Source organism: Aphelocoma coerulescens, chromosome 25 (assembly GCF_041296385.1).
Source record: "Aphelocoma coerulescens isolate FSJ_1873_10779 chromosome 25, UR_Acoe_1.0, whole genome shotgun sequence".
In the NCBI taxonomy this organism is placed as follows: Eukaryota; Metazoa; Chordata; class Aves; order Passeriformes; family Corvidae; genus Aphelocoma; species Aphelocoma coerulescens.
In genome coordinates this window covers 1,028,989-1,046,375 of record NC_091038.1, presented here as the reverse complement: position 1 = coordinate 1,046,375, position 17,387 = coordinate 1,028,989, and the positions used below count along the sequence as shown (strand labels likewise).

Sequence of the window (17,387 nt, the reverse complement as noted above, 5' to 3'; positions counted from 1 at the left end):
ATATCCCAGAGTCCCAATATCCCAAAATCCCAGGCTTTCAAGTACTGAGAACATTTTGCTTCACGATGATTTTGTGTCACCCTGGGTGGAGCTTCCTCAACAAAACCATCGTTGCTGTCAATCCCGATATCCCAATACCCCAACCCCCCAAATTGCACATCCCAGTATCCTGGCATCCCAGTATCCCAAAATCCTGGGATTTCAGGCACTGGGAACACTTTTCTTTCATGACGATTTTTTGGTGTCCTGGGTGGAGCCCCCCAATAAAACCATCGCTGCCGTCAATCCCAATATCCCGATATCCCAATATCCCAATATCCTGCTATCCCAAATCCCGGGTTTCAGGCACTGGGAACGCTCTGTTTGGTGATGATTTTCCGCCAGCCTGGGTGGGCTCTGGGTCCGGACGCTCCCATATCCCAACACCCCGATATCCCGACACCCCGATATCCTGATACCCTGATATCCCAATATCCCAACACCCTGAGATCCTGATATCCCAAATCCCAATATCCTGCTATCCTGAATCTCGAGTGTCAGGCGCTGGGAACGCTCTGTTTGATGACGATTTTCCGCCGGCCTGGGTGGGCTCCGGGTCTGGACGCTCCCATATCCCAACACCCCGATATCCCAACACCCCGCTACCCCACTATCCCAAATCCCAAATGCCGTGTCTCAGGCGCTGGGAACGCTCTGTTTGGTGACGATTTTCTGCCAGCCTGGGTGGGCTCCGGGTCCGGAGGCTCCCATATCCCAACACCCCGATATTCCAACACCCCAATATCCTGACACTCCGCTATCCCAAATCCCGAGTGTCAGGCACTGGGAACGCTCTGTTTGATGACGATTTTCCACCAGCCTGGGTGGGCTCCGGGACTGGACGCTCCCACATCCCGACACCCCAATATCCCAATATCCCAACACCCCGATATCCCAACACCCCAACACCCCAACATCCCAACATCCCGCTACCCCACTATCCCGAATGCCACATGTCAGGCGCTGGGAACGCTCTGTTTGGTGACGATTTTCCGCCAGCCTGGGTGGGCTCCGGGTCCGGAGGCTCCCATATCCCAACACCCCGATATCCCAACACCCCGATATCCCAATATCCCAACACCCCGATATCCCAACACCCCGATATCCCAATATCCCAACACCCCGATATCCCAACACCCCGCTACCCCGCTACCCCGCACGCTGTGTCTCAGGCACTGGGAACGCTCTGTTTGGTGACAATTTTCCACCAGCCTGGGTGGGCTCCGGGTCTGGACGCTCCCACATCCTGACACCCCAATATCCCAATATCCCAACACCCCGATATCCCAACACCCCAACACCCCAATATCCCAACACCCCGATATCCCAACACCCCAACACCCCAATATCCCAACATCCCGCTACCCCGCTACCCCGCACGCTGTGTCTCAGGCGCTGGGAACGCTCTGTTTGGTGACAATTTTCCGCCAGCCTGGGTGGGCTCCGGGACTGGACGCTCCCATATCCCGACACCCCGATATCCCAACACCCCGCTACCCCACTATCCCAAATCCCAAATGCCGTGTCTCAGGCGCTGGGAACGCTCTGTTTGGTGACAATTTTCCGCCAGCCTGGGTGGGCTCCGGGACTGGACGCTCCCATATCCCGACACCCCGATATCCCAACACCCCGACACCCCAACACCCCAACATCCCGCTACCCCGCACGCCGCGTGCCTCAGGCGCTGGGAACGCTCTGCTTGATGACGATTTTCTGTCGGCCGGGGCGCGCCGCGGGGCCCTCGGTGCCCGCTGCCATGGCGGCGGCGGCGGCGGCGCTGGGCAGCCCGTGGGCGGTGATGTACTTCCTGTAGGCCTCGCGGATGATGCGGAAGGCGCGGGCGTTGGAGTAGGGGATGTCGGTGATGGGGTCGCGGTACAGGGCCGGCTTGTGGGTGACGGGGCACAGCTCCCGCACCGGCAGCCGCGGCGGCCGGCACTTGGGGAAGCAGCGCTCGAAGGTGGCGTCGTCGCTGAAGGAGATGAAGGTGCGCGAGCACTTCCCGGGGGAGAACGGGGCGGGAGCGGGCCGGGAGTCGGGGTCCAGCCTGCGACGGGCACGGGGATGGGTCGGGGTTTGGGGCCCAAAAGCTGCTTTTCCCCCCGCGGGATTTGGGGGGTGCCGAGGTGGTGCCCAGGACCTGCTTTTCCTGCAGGGTTTGGGGCATCCGAGGGGATGGCTGAAAACGGCTTTCCCGACAGGATTGGGGGTCTGGGGACTCCAGAACCTGCTGCTGACACAGGATTTTGGGATTTGGGGGCTCCAAAGTGGTGCCCAGATCCTGGTTTTCCCATGGGATTTGGGGCTCCAAGGTGGTGCCCAGAACCTGCTTTTCCTGCAGGATTTGGGGTCCCAAACATGCTTTTCCCATGGGATTTGGGTGCCCAAAAACTGCTTCTCCAATAGGGTTTGGGGGTTCCAAGGTGGTGCCCCAGCCCTGCTTTTCCCATGGGATTTGGGGTCTCCGAGCTGCTTTTCCCCCCCAAAGCTCAGACAGAGCCAAGGGAGGCTCCAGGTTGGGATTCAGTGCCCAAATCCACCCCCCAAAACAGGAATTTGGGATTTGGGAGCTCCGAGGCGCTGCCCAGCCCCTCTGGAGCAGCTCCAGGGCAGGATCCAGGTTGGGATTTGGGATTGTGGCACCACTCACCCCTCGACATCCACGGGATCGTCGCGGCCGGGCTCGGGCAGGAGGGGCATGGTCAGGGACCAGTAACGGATCACGGGGCCCACGATCTTCCTCTTCTTCTGCACCTGCTTCTTCTTGTCCGCTTCCAGCCGCTCGTAGTTCTCTGGGATTGGGAACGGGGTCGGGAATGGCATCGGGAACGGCTCAGCCCCGGACGGCGACGTTATGGGGTGCCAGGGCTGCTCCTGGGATCCCTGTGCTGCTCCTGGCAGCCCTGTCCCATTCCCAGCCCCATTCCCGACCCCAATCCCACTCCCCGTGCCCTTCTCAGCGCCCCAGCCCCATTCCCGCTATGCTGATCCCACTCCCGACGCCGCTCCCACTCACCCAGGGATCTCAGGTTGATCTCCTCGGTGATCTTGGCCTCCTCCAGCAGCTCCTCCTGGGTCAGGGGCCGCTCGTAGTTGGGGCCTCCCTTTTTCCTCTTGGATTGCACCTGGCGCTCCTGGAGCCGCAGGAACGTTTGCCGGGTGTGCTCCGTCGTGGACTGCCGCATGTGCTTCCGGCCTGCGGGGACACCGGGATCAGCCACGGGATCTGTTCCCAGCCCGGATCACCCAGAGACCCCCGGGACCCCGTTCCCAGCTCCTGGAGAAGCAGGAGTTCTCCCGAAGGATCCCCCTCCCAGGGCTCGCCTGCCGGGACTGCCGCACGCGCTTCCGGCCTGCGGGGACACTCGGATCAGCTGGAATCCCGGGAGTGCTCCCACGGGATCCCACTCCCAGCCCAGAGCACCGGGAGATCGCCAGGACCCCATTTCTGAAGCAGGAGCTCTCCCAAAGGACCCCATTTCCAGCCGGGATCACCAAAACCCCGCTCCCAGCCCAATTTCCCCGGACTCCTCCCACCCCACCCCACACTCACTGTCTCCCACATCCTCCTGCAGCTCCAAGGGCACGGATTTCACCTCCCGACTTTTCTGGGATCCTCCCCGCGGCCCCTCGGCCTTCTTGGCCCGGAGGCTCTTGAGCGGCTCCTGAAGGACCGGAACGGAAACGTGAGGATAAAAAAAAAAAAAACCCCAAACCCGTGGATTTGGCGCCGGTTTTCCCGGGAGAATCCCCGGGGATGGCTGGGTACCCGGTAGGCCTTGGTGAGGACGCGGCGGCGGCGGCGGGGCTCGGCCTCGTCCTGCTCCGAGCCCGGCTCGTCCCCCTCGTCGATGTCGAAGTCCGAGTCCACCTCGTCATCGCTGTCCGAGTGCTCCCCGCGGTACTCGTCATCCCCGGACTCCTGTGGGATATCGGGAATATGAGACAGGCCCCTCCAGAACCCCCCGAGCTCTCCCCGTGGTGCTCATCACCCCCAGACTCCTGTGGGATATTGGGAATATGAGATCAGCTCCTCCAGAACCCCCCGTCATCCCCGGATTCCTGTGGGATATCGGGAATATGAGACAGGCTCCTCCAGAACCCCCCGTCATCCCCGGATTCCTGTGGGATATCGGGAATATGAGATCGGCTCCTCCAGAACCCCCCGTCATCCCCCGATTCCTGCGGGACACTGCGGAGATCGGGAACACGGCATCGGTAACTCCGGAGCCACCCCGAGGGATCTTCACGGGACTCGTCGTGCCCAGACTCCTGCGGGATCCGGGGATGGATCCCCGGAGATGCCCCGGTACCCGTTATCCTGCATTCCCACAGGACACGGGATGGATCCCCCGGACATGGGATGGATCCCCCGGAGATGCCCCCAGCACCCGTTATCCCGGATTCCCACAGGACACGGGGATGGATCCCCCGGAGATGCGCCGGTACCCGTTATCCCGGATTCCCACAGGACACGGGATGGATCCCCCGGAGATGCGCCGGTACCCGTTGTCCCGGATTCCCACAGGACACGGGATGGATCCCCCGGAGATGCGCCGGTACCCGTTGTCCCGGATTCCCACAGGACACAGGATGGATCACCTCAGGGGATCCCACTGATGCTCCCGAGATTTCTCATCCTCGGCTATCCCCACGTCCCTGGACATCCCCGCCTGGGACCCGCAACCTCCCCCACCCCCCCCACTCCCCTCACGTTTCCCGCCACTCCCCGTTCCTCCCCCTCAGAGCGCCGGGCGCGCGCCGGGCCCGTTCCCGCCGGGTTTTCCCCCCTTTCCCGCCGGTCCCTCCCGGTGCCGCTCGCCTCGTTGAAGCCGCCGTAGGTGGTCTGGTAGAACTCGTCCTCCTCCTCGGCCTGGAGCAGCCCCGAGAGGCGATTCCCGGCCGTTCTCCGCGGGGCGCGGCCCTCGGCCAGGCTCATCTCGGCGCTCGGCTGAGCCGCCTGCCGGGACCGCCCAGCGGGGAGAGAGCGAGCGCAGAGCGATCGATGGGGAGTGAGGGCGGCACCGCGCGGGGGGGGGGAAACGACGTGCGGGGTGACGTCATCGGGCGACGCTGTGACGTCATGGGCTGTCCGGGGGTTGTGTGCGTGCTCTGTGATGTCACGGGGTGGGGTGTGACGCATTTGGGGGGGGGGAGGTACGGCTCTGTGACGTCATACGATAGAGGCATAAACGCGGGGGGTCGTAGCAGCGTGACGTCACGGGGTGGGGTGTGGCACGTTAGGGCGTGTCTCGGTGACGTCATGATCGGGAATGTGAGGCGAATTTAATGCGAATTTAAGGAGTGGGCGTGTCCCCGTCCGTGGCCTCCCGTGGGCGCGGCCGGCGGGGCGGGGGCGGGCTGAGGGGGCGGGGGGCGCAGCGCACGCTCCAAGATGGCGGCGGCGGCGGCGGCGGCGGGGCCCGAGTCCGGCGGCAGCAGCGGCAGCAGCGGCGGCCTCGGCGGTACCGGCCGGGAACGGGGCCCGGCATGGCCCTGGGGGGCTCGGAGGGGGCTCCTCGGGGGGCGCGGCTGGCGGGGTGGGGAGGGAAGGGGTGGGGGGTGGCTGGGGGCGTGAGGGGCTGGGGGGGGGGGCGTGAGGGTGAGGGGGTTCTGAGGGCGGGAGGGGATGGGGGGAATTTGGGGGGTTTGAGGGGATGGGGGGATTTGGGGGGTTTGAGGGGACGGGGGGATTTGGGGGGGTGTGAGGGGGCTCTGAGGGCAGGAGGGGATGGGGGGATTTGGGGGGTTTGAGGGATTTGGGGGGGTGTGAGTGGGCTCTGAGGGCAGGAGGAGCTGAGGGGAATGGGGGATTTTGGGGGGGTTGTGAGGGGATGGGGGCAATGGGGGGATTTGGGGGGTTTGAGGGGGCTCTGAGGGCGGGAGGGAATGGGGGGATTTGGGGGGGTCTGAGGGGGCTCTGAGGGAGGGAGGGGACGGGGGGAATGGGGGGATTTTGGGGGGTCTGAGGGGATGGGGGGAATGGGGGGATTTCGGGGGGTGTGAGGGGGCTTTGAGGGCGGGGGGGAATGGGGGGATTTTGGGGGTTTGAGGGGATGGGGGGAATGGGGGGATTTTGGGGCTCTGAGGGGGCTCTGAGGGCGTGAGGAGCTGAGGGGAATGGGGGGATTTTTGGGGGGGTTATGAGGGGTCTGGGGGCGGGAGGGGCTGAGGGGAATGGGGGATTTTGGGGGGGTTGTGAGGGGACGGGGGCAATGGGGGGATTTGGGGGTTTTTAGGGGGCTCTGAGGGCGTGAGGAGCTGAGGGGAATGGGGGGATTTTGGGGCGTTATGAGGGGTCTGGGGGCGGGAGGGGCTGAGGGGAATGGGGGGATTTTGGGGGGGTTATGAGGGGTCTGGGGGCGTGAGGAGCTGAGGGGAATGGGGGGATTTTGGGGGGGTTATGAGGGGTCTGGGGGCGTGAGGAGCTGAGGGGAATGGGGGGATTTTGGGGGGGTTATGAGGGGTCTGGAGGCGGGAGGGGCTGAGGGGAATGGGGGGATTTTGGGGGGGTTATGAGGGGTCTGGAGGCGGGAGGGGGATCTGAGGGTCTCAGAGGCCTCTGGGGTGAGGGGATTTTGGAGGGTGTAGGACTGGGGCTGAGGGGTTTTTAGGGGGTCTTTGGGGTGTGGGGCTGAGGGCGCTCTGAGGGCCTGAGGGTTCTCTGGGCTGAGGGGTTTTTAGGGGGTCTTTGGGGTTTTTTGGGGGGTGTAGAGCTCTGGGACTGAGAGGGCTTTTTTGGGAGGTCTTTGGGGCTTTTTGGGGGGGTGTAGGACTGTGGGGCTTATGAGGAGTTTTTTGGGGGGATCTGGGGGTGCAGAACTGTGGGGCTGAGGGGGATTTTTTGGGGTGGTTTTTTTTTGGAATTTCCTGGGGGGGTCTGGACCTGACTTTTCCGTGGAAAAAAATCGAATTCCAAGCTGCCCTTTCCCTGTGGAAAACCTGGGAATGCACAGGGGGGGATTTGGGAGGGCTCGAAATTCCTCCCCCCCCCCTCCCAAAAAAAAAAGTGGGATCGGGGCGGGGAGGGAGAAGTTTTTTGGTGCCAGGGAAATTCGATTCCCGTTCCCGTCCGGTGACTCAGGGGGTGGGAGCGGCTCCCGGCTCCCAAAGCGGGATCCCGAAATCCCCCGAATCCCTTCCCGAGCCCGGGAATCCTGCGGGAACACCGACGAGAGCACGGGGTTTGTTTGGATAAGCGGCAATGGCAGCCAGGGAAAGGGCTGGAAGTGCAGCCGGCGCTCTGGAAACCGGGAATTCGCGGGCCCGGAGGCTTTGTTTAGGGATAAAACAGGGAATTTTTGGCCTTTAAACCTGGGATTTTGCCTTTTCCCGGTTTTTCCTGGACTTGGCAGAAGCCTGGGGGAGTCCAACCCCTTACCCTGCGTTTCCTACAAGCTCCAGATCGCCTTTTCCACCTTAAATTTAGGCTGTGACTCTCTCAGATCCACGAAAACTCCATATGGGAAGGAGTGGGGGTGTTCCCTGCTCCCCTGGAAGGATTTAGGGCCTGATCCCTGATTTTCTGCCTCTTTATCCATGGGGTGTTTTGGGAATTTGGAGCCACGAACCCCTGGAGAGCAGTGTGGGGGCTTGGGATAAATTCAACTTTCCCCTTTTTCTGGGACTCTTTCCCCTTTTTCTGGGATTTTCCCCTGGTTTTCTGGGTTTTTTTTCCCTGTTTTTCTGGGATTTTTCCTGTTTTTCCCATTTGGGATTTGGAGCTTCTCCCGAGGAAGAAGCGGATGGGATTTGAGAGAAAATCTCCCAACTCCACAAATAAAACCCCTTTTCCTTTCCTGCTGGAATAATTCCCATTATTTCCCAGGATTTTCCTGGAATAATGAGGGTGATCCTGGAATAGGTGCTGGAAAAGTTGGGAATCCTGGTTTATTTTTGGGTTAAAAAAGGTTTTATTTGGATTTAAGGGTTTGTTTTGCTCCTGGATAATCCTGGAATCACTCCAAGCCCTTCCCTGGGGATTTTTTGGGACACCCTGTGTTGTTTTCCCAAGGTTTCCCACCCTAAATCCAGGGAATTTGGGCGGGTTTGGAGCCTTTCCCTGTTTTCCATAGGGGTTTTCCTCATTTTCCTGCTTCCCTCATGCCCAAAACTCCGGGGTTTGAGTTGGGAATGCCAAGGCTGAGGGAATTCCTCCCAAAATCCCTCGAAAAAACCCAGGAGCTGGGAGCAAAATCCCGAATTTTGAGCCTTAAAAAGAGGTGGGAACAGCCAGGAATGTTTTCCCAAATTCCTGGAAATCGGGACAATCCCTGATCCCAATTTATCCAGCAGCATCTGAGAGGCTCAAAATAGTTCTGTCAAGTGACTCCAAACCCGGATTTGGGATACAATTCCCTTTTTTTTTCCCTGGGAATCGCTGTGGGTTTTCCCAGTCAGGGGTGCTTTTCCCACGGGAAAAATCCCTTCCCACGAAAAGACCCCAAAATTCCTTCGGATTTTTCTACTTTGGCCTGGAGTTGAAAAATTCAGGTGGAAAAAGCAAAACCGGAAGGAAATCCATGGAAAATTCTCTGGGAACCAGGGAAAACCGCGGGGGTTTGGGGATTCTTCAACCGCCCCCAAACCCCATTTCCTGAATTTTCCCTGGAATTCCCTTCGGGAAGTGGAATCTGCTCCTCCCTCCCCCTTCTCCCTTGGCCTTTGTCCACTCGGGGTTGGAATTCTCCCTCTGCCATCCCTAAGAATCCTTTTTTTTGGGGATAATCCCGGTGTTCTGCTCCCTGAGCTGCTTTTCCTGGGATTTGGGCTCCGTCCCAAGGCATTAGGCTGAATTCTTGCCCTTTTTTCCAGCAGTAATTAAACATTCCCTGAATCCCTGCGGATTCCCAGCGCTCCCGGGAACCGACCTGACCCAAATCCTCCCCTTTTTTTGGGAAAGAATTGTTGCTATTCCCACAAAGCTGATCCCGATTTTCCTGCTCCATCGGAGCCATCCCAGCTGGAAAAGGGGCTGGGGACCCCCTTTTTTTTCTGGGAATTGAGGCTGGAAAAGGGATTTTTGGGGCATTTTTGGGGGTATTTGTATTCCCCGACTGCCATAAAAATGGAGTTTTAAATCCATTTCCATGGAAAAATGGGCGGATTTGGGTTCCTGGAGCTGCTGGGAGCAGGGAGGGGCTGGAATTCTAAATTCTGGGAGTGTTTGGGTGGAAAATCTGGCTGTAAGATCCAGGAATTTCGGGTCCAGACCGGGATTAGTTCCCAAATAATCCCTGTTACACCTCCAGGAGATGCTCCTGGAGCCTTTCCCAGTTTTCCCAGGGCTTCCAGGGGTTGGAATTGCCACCAAAAATCCCAGGAAGCGCTGCTGGATGCTCTGGGATTTGTGGGATATTTGTGAATTTTTGGGATATTCCCGTTCTTAAGGTGTTCAGGCAGTGGAAATTTGGGATATTTGGGATGCTCTGGGGAGGGAGCTCGAATTAAATCCATGGAATTTAGGGATGGAAAATCCAGCGGGGGTAGGGCTGGAGCTGCCTCTGGATCCCTTAGATCCGGGTTTTTGGGGGATTCCTGGGGCTTGGAATTCCTGGAACCCTCCTGGGCTGGGAAAGGGCTGCGGCAGAGCTTTTCCAGGATCTTTTTGAAATTATTTTTTTTGGGATTGATGCTCTCTGAGTGTGGATTTTCCTTTTTCTTGACAGGATCCAACACCTTCAAAAAATCCCTGACTCCTGAGGTGAGTTCCAGGCTGGAAAAATCCCCAATTCCAGCTTTTCCTGCTCCTTTTCCGAGCTGTAGTTGTTCCTTGACTGGGAAAATCCTGAATTCCAGCTTTTTCTGCTCCTTTTCCAGCTCCTTTTCCAGGGTTTTCTGCTCCTTTTCCAAACCTGAGTCATTCCCTGGCTGGGAAAATCCCAAATTCCAGCTTTTCCTGCTCCTTTTCCAAGCCTCGACTCTGAGCAGCTTCCCCTGTGGGAATTCCGGGAATTCGCCCTTCCCAATGGAATATTCCTGCTCCAAACCCCAAATTTATCCTGGAAAACTCCATTTAACAACTCCTGGATGAATCCATGGATTCCTGGGCTGGGAACCACCGGATTGGGATTTGCAGCCTTCCCAAAATTCCTCCCAAAACCTTGGAATTACTGTGGGGAAAAGCCCAGCCCAGCTTTCTGTGGATTTCGGGAAGAAAACCCCAAACTTTTCCCGGTGCTTTTGGGTGGGAAAAATCCTCAGAAAAATTGAATTTCCCCATTTTTTTTGCTCTTCCCGTTTTCCCTTTTCCCAAGATGCCGGGAGGTTCTGGCCAGCCTGGATCCCAAACCATCCGGAAAGGCCACAGAGGAGTGGATTCCACGGGGGAAACCACCTACAAAAAGGTAAATTCCCGCTTTTCCACCCCTTTTCCCCAAGGAATTCTGCCTGGGATCGCTGTGGGAAGGGGAGGGGATTCCATGGAAATGAAGGGAAAAGGGAATCTTTTGGGGCTTTTCGGCTGCTTTTCCAGAGCCTTTGGGAAGAGGATTTTTAAGCCCCGACTTCCCAGGTTTCTTGAGCACTTCCCAAGGGCACGGAAATTCCCGTGAATCCCATGGAATGGCTGGAGTTTGCTGGGCAAAGAGGGAATTACTTGGGAATTTGTAAATGTGGGTTTTTTTGGGGGCTCTTCCCTTGAATTCCCATCGAATTCCCATTGAATTCCCATTCCCACTGAATTTCTCCCATTCCCATTGAATTCCCATTTCCATTTTTGCTGCATTCCCATTCCCACTGAATTCCTGCCATTCCCACTGAACTCCATCCATTCCCATTCCTGCTTTCCTGTGGAATTCCCATTGAATTCCCGTTGAATTCCCATTCCCATTCCCACTGAATTCCCATTGAATCCCTTCCATTCCCATTGAAATCCCATCGAATTCCCATTCCCATTGAACTCCTCCCGTTCCCTTTGAATCACTCCCATTCCCACTGAGCTCCAGCCCTTCCCACTCCCATTTCCCGCTGTAATTCCCGTTCCCAGCCCTTCCCACTCCCATTTCCCGCTGTAATTCCCATTCCCAGCCCTTCCCACTCCCATTTCCCGCTGTAATTCCCATTCCCAGCCCTTCCCACTCCCGTTTCTTGCTGTAGCTCCCATTCCCACTCCCGTTTCCGGGTGTGATTCCCGTTCCTGCCGTTCCAGACGACCTCCTCGGCGCTGAAGGGCGCGATCCAGCTGGGAATCACGCACACCGTGGGCAGCCTGAGCACCAAGCCCGAGCGGGACGTGCTCATGCAGGACTTCTACGTGGTGGAGAGCATCTTCTTCCCGAGGTTTGCCATTCCCTTTTTTCCCACCTTTTTTCCCCTTTTTTTGCCTTTTTTCCCCCCCTTTTTATCCCCTTTTTTGCCTTTTTTCCCCCCTTTTATCCCATTTTTTTTGCCTTTTCCCCCCCTTTTTTCCCTTTTTTTGCCTTTTTTCCCCCCCTTTTTTCCCCCCCTTTTTTCCCCCCCTTTTTTCCCCCCCTTTTTTCCCCCCCTTTTTTCCCCCCCTTTTTTCCCCCCCTTTTTTCCCCCCCTTTTTTCCCCCCCTTTTTTCCCCCCCTTTTTTCCCCCCCTTTTTTCCCCCCCTTTTTTCCCCCCCTTTTTTCCCCCCCTTTTTTCCCCCCCTTTTTTCCCCCCCTTTTTTCCCCCCCTTTTTTCCCCCCCTTTTTTCCCCCCCTTTTTTCCCCCCCTTTTTCCCCCCCCTTTTTTCCCCCCCCTTTTTTCCCCCCTTTTTGCCTTTTCCCCCCCTTTTTCCCCCCTTTTTTGCCTTTTTTTCCCCCCTTTTTTGCCTTTTTTCCCCCCTTTTTTTCCCCTTTTTTGCCTTTTTCCCCCCTTTCTTCCCACCTTTTTTCCCTTTGCCCCCCCTTCCCTTTGCCCCCCCTTCCCTTTCCCCCTTTCCTCCCCATCCCCTCCCCTTCCCTTTACCCCCCTTCCCTCCTCCCCATGGGGCTGGTCCAGGTTGGATCCCTCTGGAAAGCCCCAATCCCACTCCTCTGTGTCCCACAGCGAGGGCAACAACCTGACCCCCCCAACCTCTCCCCTTCCCCTCCTCTCCCTGGGGCTGGAATCACCCACCCAGGGGCGCTTTGGGGCCGCATTCCCTCTGGAAAGCCCCAATCCCACTGCTCTGTGTCCCGCAGCGAGGGCAGCAACCTGACCCCCGCCCACCACTACAACGATTTCCGCTTCAAGACCTACGCGCCCGTGGCCTTCCGCTACTTCCGGGAGCTCTTCGGGATCCGCCCGGACGATTACCTGGTGAGTGGGAGCGCCAGCCTTCCCCGGCATTCCTTCCGTGGCGTTCCTTCCCCGGCGTTCCTTCCCCGGCGTTCCTTCCCCGGCGTTCCTTCCCTTTGCCCTTCGCCCGTCCCTTTTCCCATTTTTCCCTTCTTCCCTTCCCTCCCTTCTTCCCTTCCCTCCCTTCTTCCCTTCCCTCCCTTCTTCCTCTCCCTTCCCTTCTTCCTCTCCCTTCCCTTCTTCCTCTCCCTTCCCTTCTTCCTCTCCCTTCCCTTCTTCCTCTCCCTTCCCTTCTTCCTCTCCCTTCCCTTCTTCCTCTCCCTTCCCTTCTTCCTCTCCCTTCCCTTCTTCCTCTCCCTTCCCTTCTTCCTCTCCCTTCCCTTCTTCCTCTCCCTTCCCTTCTTCCTCTCCCTTCCCTTCTTCCTCTCCCTTCCCTTCTTCCTCTCCCTTCCCTTCTTCCTCTCCCTTCCCTTCTTCCTCTCCCTTCCCTTCTTCCTCTCCCTTCCCTTCTTCCTCTCCCTTCCCTTCCTCCCTTCCTCCCTTCCTCCCTTCCTCCCTTCCTCCCTTCCTCCCTTCCTCCCTTCCTCCCCCCTTTTTTTCTCCCCCTTTTTCCCCCCCTCTCCCCCCCCCTTTTCTCCTGTTTTTTCCCATTTTTTCCCCATTTCCTTTCTTTCTTCCCTCTTCCCTCCCTTTCCCACATTTCGGGATGGCTTTTCCCCCTTTTCCTTCCCGTTTCTCACCTTTCCCATGAATATTTCTCCTCACGGTTCCACCCCACAAAGTCCCGCTGCCCTTCCCCGCTCCCGCCATTTTCCCCGCTAATTCTTAATGCGAGCCGACATTCCCGATGTAATTCCAGCTGCTCTTCCCACTTTTCCCCCTCAGTATTCCCTGTGCAACGACCCCCTGATCGAGCTCTCCAACTCCGGCGCCAGCGGTTCCCTGTTCTACGTCTCCAGCGACGACGAGTTCATCATCAAAACCGTGCAGCACAAGGAGGCCGAGTTCCTGCAGAAGCTCCTGCCCGGGTATTACATGGTGAGCCCGGGATTCCGGGAATTCCCAACCTTGGGAAGCGCCCGGAATGGGGGAAGGATGAAAAAGCCCCGTGCGAATCCCCGAAAATCTGTGGAGTCATCGGGATCGTGGCCGGGGCAGCTCCCCCTGTGCCAGGGGGATCCAACTGGGCCCTCCAGGGACGGGGAATCCAGGGAATAACCTGGGCCAAGAGAAGGATTTATCCCTGAAATCCAATCTGAGCTACCTCATGGAATCCTGGAATCCCTTCCCTGTGCCCTTTCCCCCGAGTTTGCTACATTCCCAATCCCAAACAATTGGATGGATTTTCGTGGTATTCCCGTGTTTTATCCCTGATTTTGACCCATTTCCACATAAAACCCCCCCCAGTCCAAAGCAACCAGCGGGATTTTGATGCTATTCCTGCGTTTTATCCCGGATTTTGACCCCTTCCTAACCCCAAAATCCCAAAACCCAGTGGGATTTTGACATCGTTCCCATGTTTCATCCCTGATCTTCACCCATCCCCACCCCAAAACCCCATTAAAAAACCCTCAAAAACCCATAGAAAACCCCCAAACCCACAGCAATCCTAACCCTATTCCCACGTTTTCCCCCCGCTGCAGAACCTGAACCAAAACCCCCGGACCCTGCTTCCCAAATTTTACGGGCTGTACTGCGTCCAGGCCGGGGGCAAGAACATCCGGATCGTGGTGATGAACAACCTCCTGCCCCGCTCCGTGCGGATGCACCTCAAGTACGACCTCAAGGGCTCCACCTACAAACGCCGGGCGTCCCAAAAAGAGCGGGAAAAGGTTTTCCCCACCTTCAAGGACTTGGATTTCATGCAGGATATTCCCGACGGCCTTTTCCTGGACTCGGATATGTACAACGCTCTCTGTAAGACGCTGCAGAGGGATTGTTTGGTGAGTTTTTCTCCGGGGTTTTTTGTGGGAAAAGTGGGGGTGTTCCACTCTTTTTCCTGATTTTTTTGTGTTTTTTGTGGAAAAAGTGGGGGTGTTCCACTCTTTTTCCTGATTTTTTTCAGGTTTTTTGTGGGAAAAGTGGGGGTGTTCCACTCTTTTTCCTGATTTTTTTCAGGTTTTTTGTGGGAAAAGTGGGGGTGTTCCACTCTTCTTCCTGATTTTTTTCTGGAAAAAGTGGGGGTGTTCCACTCTTTTTCCTGATTTTTTTCATGTTTTTTTGTGGGAAAAATTGTTGATGTTTTGCCCTTTTTCCTGATTTTTGGAGTTTTTATGTGGAAAAAGTGGGGGTGTTCCACTCTTTTTCCTGATTTTTTTGTGTTTTTTGTGGAAAAAGTGGGGGTGTTCCACTCTTTTTCCTGATTTTTTTCAGGTTTTTTGTGGGAAAAGTGGGGGTGTTCCATTCTTCTTCCTGATTTTTTTGTGGAAAAAGTGGGGGTGTTCCACTCTTTTTCCTGATTTTTTTCGTGTTTTTTGTGGAAAAATTGTTGGTGTTTTGCCCTTTCTCCTGATTTTTGGAGTTTTTATGTGGAAAAAGTGGGGGCATTCCACTTTTTTTCCTGATTTTTTCAGGTTTTTTTGTGGAAAAAGTGGGGGCGTTCCACTCTTTTTCCTGATTTTTTGTGGGTTTTTTGTGGAAAAAGTGGGGGTGTTCCACTTTTTTTCCTGATTTTTTTTAGGGTTTTTTTTTGTGGAAAAGTGGGGGTGTTCCACTCTTTTTCCTGATTTTTGGTGGTTTTTTTGTGGGAAAGTGGGGGTGTTCCACTCTCTTTCCTGATTTTTTTCATGTTTTTTGTGGGAAAAATTGTTGATGTTTTGCCCTTTTTCCTGATTTTTGGAGGTTTTTTTGTGGAAAAAGTGGGGGTGTTCCACTCTCTTTCCTGATTTTTTTCATGTTTTTTTTGTGGGAAAAGTGGGGGTGTTCCACTCTTCTTCCTGATTTTTGGGGTTTTTTTTTGTGGGAAAGTGGGGGTGTTCCACTCTCTTTCCTGATTTTTTTCGTGTTTTTTGTGGGAAAAATTGTTGGTGTTTTGCCCTTTTTCCTGGTTTTTTTTGTGTTTTTTTGTGGAAAAAGTGGGGGTGTTCCACTCTCTTTCCTGATTTTTTTCATGGTTTTTTTGTGGGAAAAGTGGGGGTGTTCCACTCTTCTTCCTGTTTTTTTTGTGTTTTTTGTGGAAAAAGTGAGGGTGTTACACTCTTTTTCCTGATTGTTTTTTTTTATGGACAAAGTGGGGGTGTTCTGCCCTTTTTCTTGATTTTTTAAAGGGTTTTTTTGTGAGAAAATGGTGCATGTTCTGCCCTTTCTCTGGATTTTTTTGTGGAAAATTTGTAGGTGCTCTGCCCTTTTTCCTGTTTTTTTGTGGGAAGAATAGTGAAGGTTCTGCCCTTTTTCCTGATTTTTGGGGTTTTTTTGTGCAAAAATGGTGGGTGTTTGACCCTTGGGAGCGGTTCAGTTGCAAAACTTGGGAATTTTGAGGTGTTTTGGGTGAGAACAGGAGCTGGATCCCAGATTTTTTCAGTATGTTTAGGAGTAAGCCCCCAGAGGTGGAGGAAGGATCCTCCGAACTCTGGAGCAGAGCAAAATCCAGGGAATTCTGGGCTGAATCCAGCTTAGATTGGGTCAGAATTGGTAAAAATCCTCTCCTTGGATTTAAAACCGTGTAATGTTCCGTGGAAGACGCTGCAGAGGGTTTGTGTGGTGAGTTTCCCCAGGCCTTTTGGGGGGATTATTGTGGAAAAACGCACCCTTGGGAGCCGTGGAGTTGGAAAACCTGGGAATTTCGGGGCGTTCCGTGCCAAAAGCAGGAGGCACATCCCATTTCCTGAGCGTTTCCAGCACTCCCCCTTGGCAAACCCAACTCCCCTGTGGAAACCCGCCCTCCCCGTTCCCAAATCCCCCACCTTTGTGCCCGTCCCAGGTGCTCCAGAGCTTCAAGATCATGGATTACAGCCTGCTGGTGGCCATCCACAACCTGGACCAGGCGCAGCGGGAGCGCGCGGCCGGCAACGGCGGCTGGGACGGGCGGGGGCGGCCGGCGGCGCAGAGAGCCCTGTACTCCACAGCCATGGAATCCATCCAGGGGGAGGCCCGCAGGGGCGGCACCATCGAGACCGACGACCAGTGAGATCCTGGGGGTCACTGGGATCATTGGGGGTCACTGGGAGTCACTGGGAGTCACTGGGAGTCACTGGGGAGTCACTGGGGTTGGGGATTTCTGGGTTTGGGAACTCCACAGCCATGGAATCCATCCAGGGGGAGGCCCGCAGGGGCGGCACCATCGAGACCAACGACCAGTGAGATCCTGGGGATCACTGGGAGTCACTGGGAGTCACTGGGGAGTCACTGGGGTTGGGGATTTCTGGGATTGGGATTAGGACTTGGGAACTGCACAGCCATGGAATCCATCCAGGGGGAGGCCCGCAGGGGCGGCACCATCGAGACCGACGACCAGTGAGATCCTGGGGATCACTGGGAGTCACTGGGAGTCACTGGGAGTCACTGGGGAGTCACTGGGGTTGGGGATTTCTGGGATTGGGATCAGGATTTGGGAACTGCACAGCCATGGAATCCATCCAGGGGGAGGCCCGCAGGGGCGGCACCATCGAGACCAACGACCAGTGAGATCCTGGGGATCACTGGGAGTCACTGGGAGTCACTGGGGAGTCACTGGGGTTGGGGATTTCTGGGGCTGGGATCAGGATTTGGGAACTCCACAGCCATGGAATCCATCCAGGGGGAGGCCCGCAGGGGCGGCACCATCGAGACCGACGACCAGTGAGATCCTGGGGGTCACTGGGATCACTGGGAGTCACTGGGAGTCACTGGGAGTCACTGGGGTTGGGGATTTCTGGGATTGGGATCGGGATTTGGGAACTCCACAGCCATGGAATCCATCCGGGGGAGGCCCGCAGGGGCGGCACCATCGAGACCGACGACCAGTGAGATCCTGGGGATCACTGGGGGTCACTGGGAGTCACTGGGAGTCACTGGGAGTCACTGGGGAGTCACTGGGGTTGGGGATTTCTGGGATTGGGATCGGGATTTGGGAACTCTACAGCCATGGAATCCATCCGGGGGAGGCCCGCAGGGGCGGCACCATCGAGACCGACGACCAGTGA

The 17,387-nt window shown here is 56.4% G+C and overlaps 2 protein-coding genes across 2 annotated transcripts in view; one reads left to right on the top strand and one right to left on the bottom strand.

Moving 5' to 3' along the window:
• Positions 1-1,402: 1,402 nt before the first annotated feature.
• On the bottom strand, positions 1,403-5,001 carry VPS72 (vacuolar protein sorting 72 homolog). Its single transcript, XM_068995230.1, has 6 exons — positions 4,862-5,001; positions 3,809-3,961; positions 3,593-3,704; positions 3,056-3,235; positions 2,690-2,831; positions 1,403-2,086 (listed from the first exon to the last, which is right to left on the bottom strand). Exons 1-6 carry the CDS (start codon positions 4,976-4,978, stop codon positions 1,717-1,719), a joined length of 1,074 nt encoding a protein of 357 aa, XP_068851331.1. The 5' UTR covers positions 4,979-5,001; the 3' UTR covers positions 1,403-1,716.
• A 431-nt stretch (positions 5,002-5,432) lies between these two features.
• The window catches only part of LOC138098459 (putative PIP5K1A and PSMD4-like protein), a 30,581-nt gene continuing 18,626 nt past the window's right edge, over positions 5,433-17,387 (top strand). The window contains exons 1-8 of the mRNA XM_068995027.1: positions 5,433-5,504; positions 9,708-9,742; positions 10,296-10,385; positions 11,189-11,319; positions 12,171-12,288; positions 13,153-13,305; positions 13,911-14,210; positions 16,187-16,389. Coding sequence (XP_068851128.1) covers positions 5,435-5,504; positions 9,708-9,742; positions 10,296-10,385; positions 11,189-11,319; positions 12,171-12,288; positions 13,153-13,305; positions 13,911-14,210; positions 16,187-16,389 — 1,100 coding nt within the window. The 5' untranslated portion in view covers positions 5,433-5,434. The remainder of the gene's footprint in view (positions 5,505-9,707; positions 9,743-10,295; positions 10,386-11,188; positions 11,320-12,170; positions 12,289-13,152; positions 13,306-13,910; positions 14,211-16,186; positions 16,390-17,387) is intronic.

Excerpts from the sequence above, each read along its gene's own strand:
- VPS72 (XM_068995230.1), bottom strand. The coding sequence starts at position 4,978 with ATGAGCCTGGCCGAGGGCCGCGCCCCGCGGAGAACGGCCGGGAATCGC. Across the intron at positions 3,705-3,808 it reads TCCTCACCAAGGCCTACCGG|GAGCCGCTCAAGAGCCTCCG; the intron begins GTACCCAGCCAT and ends CCGGTCCTTCAG. Across the intron at positions 3,236-3,592 it reads GCAGGAGGATGTGGGAGACA|GCCGGAAGCACATGCGGCAG; the intron begins GTGAGTGTGGGG and ends GTGTCCCCGCAG.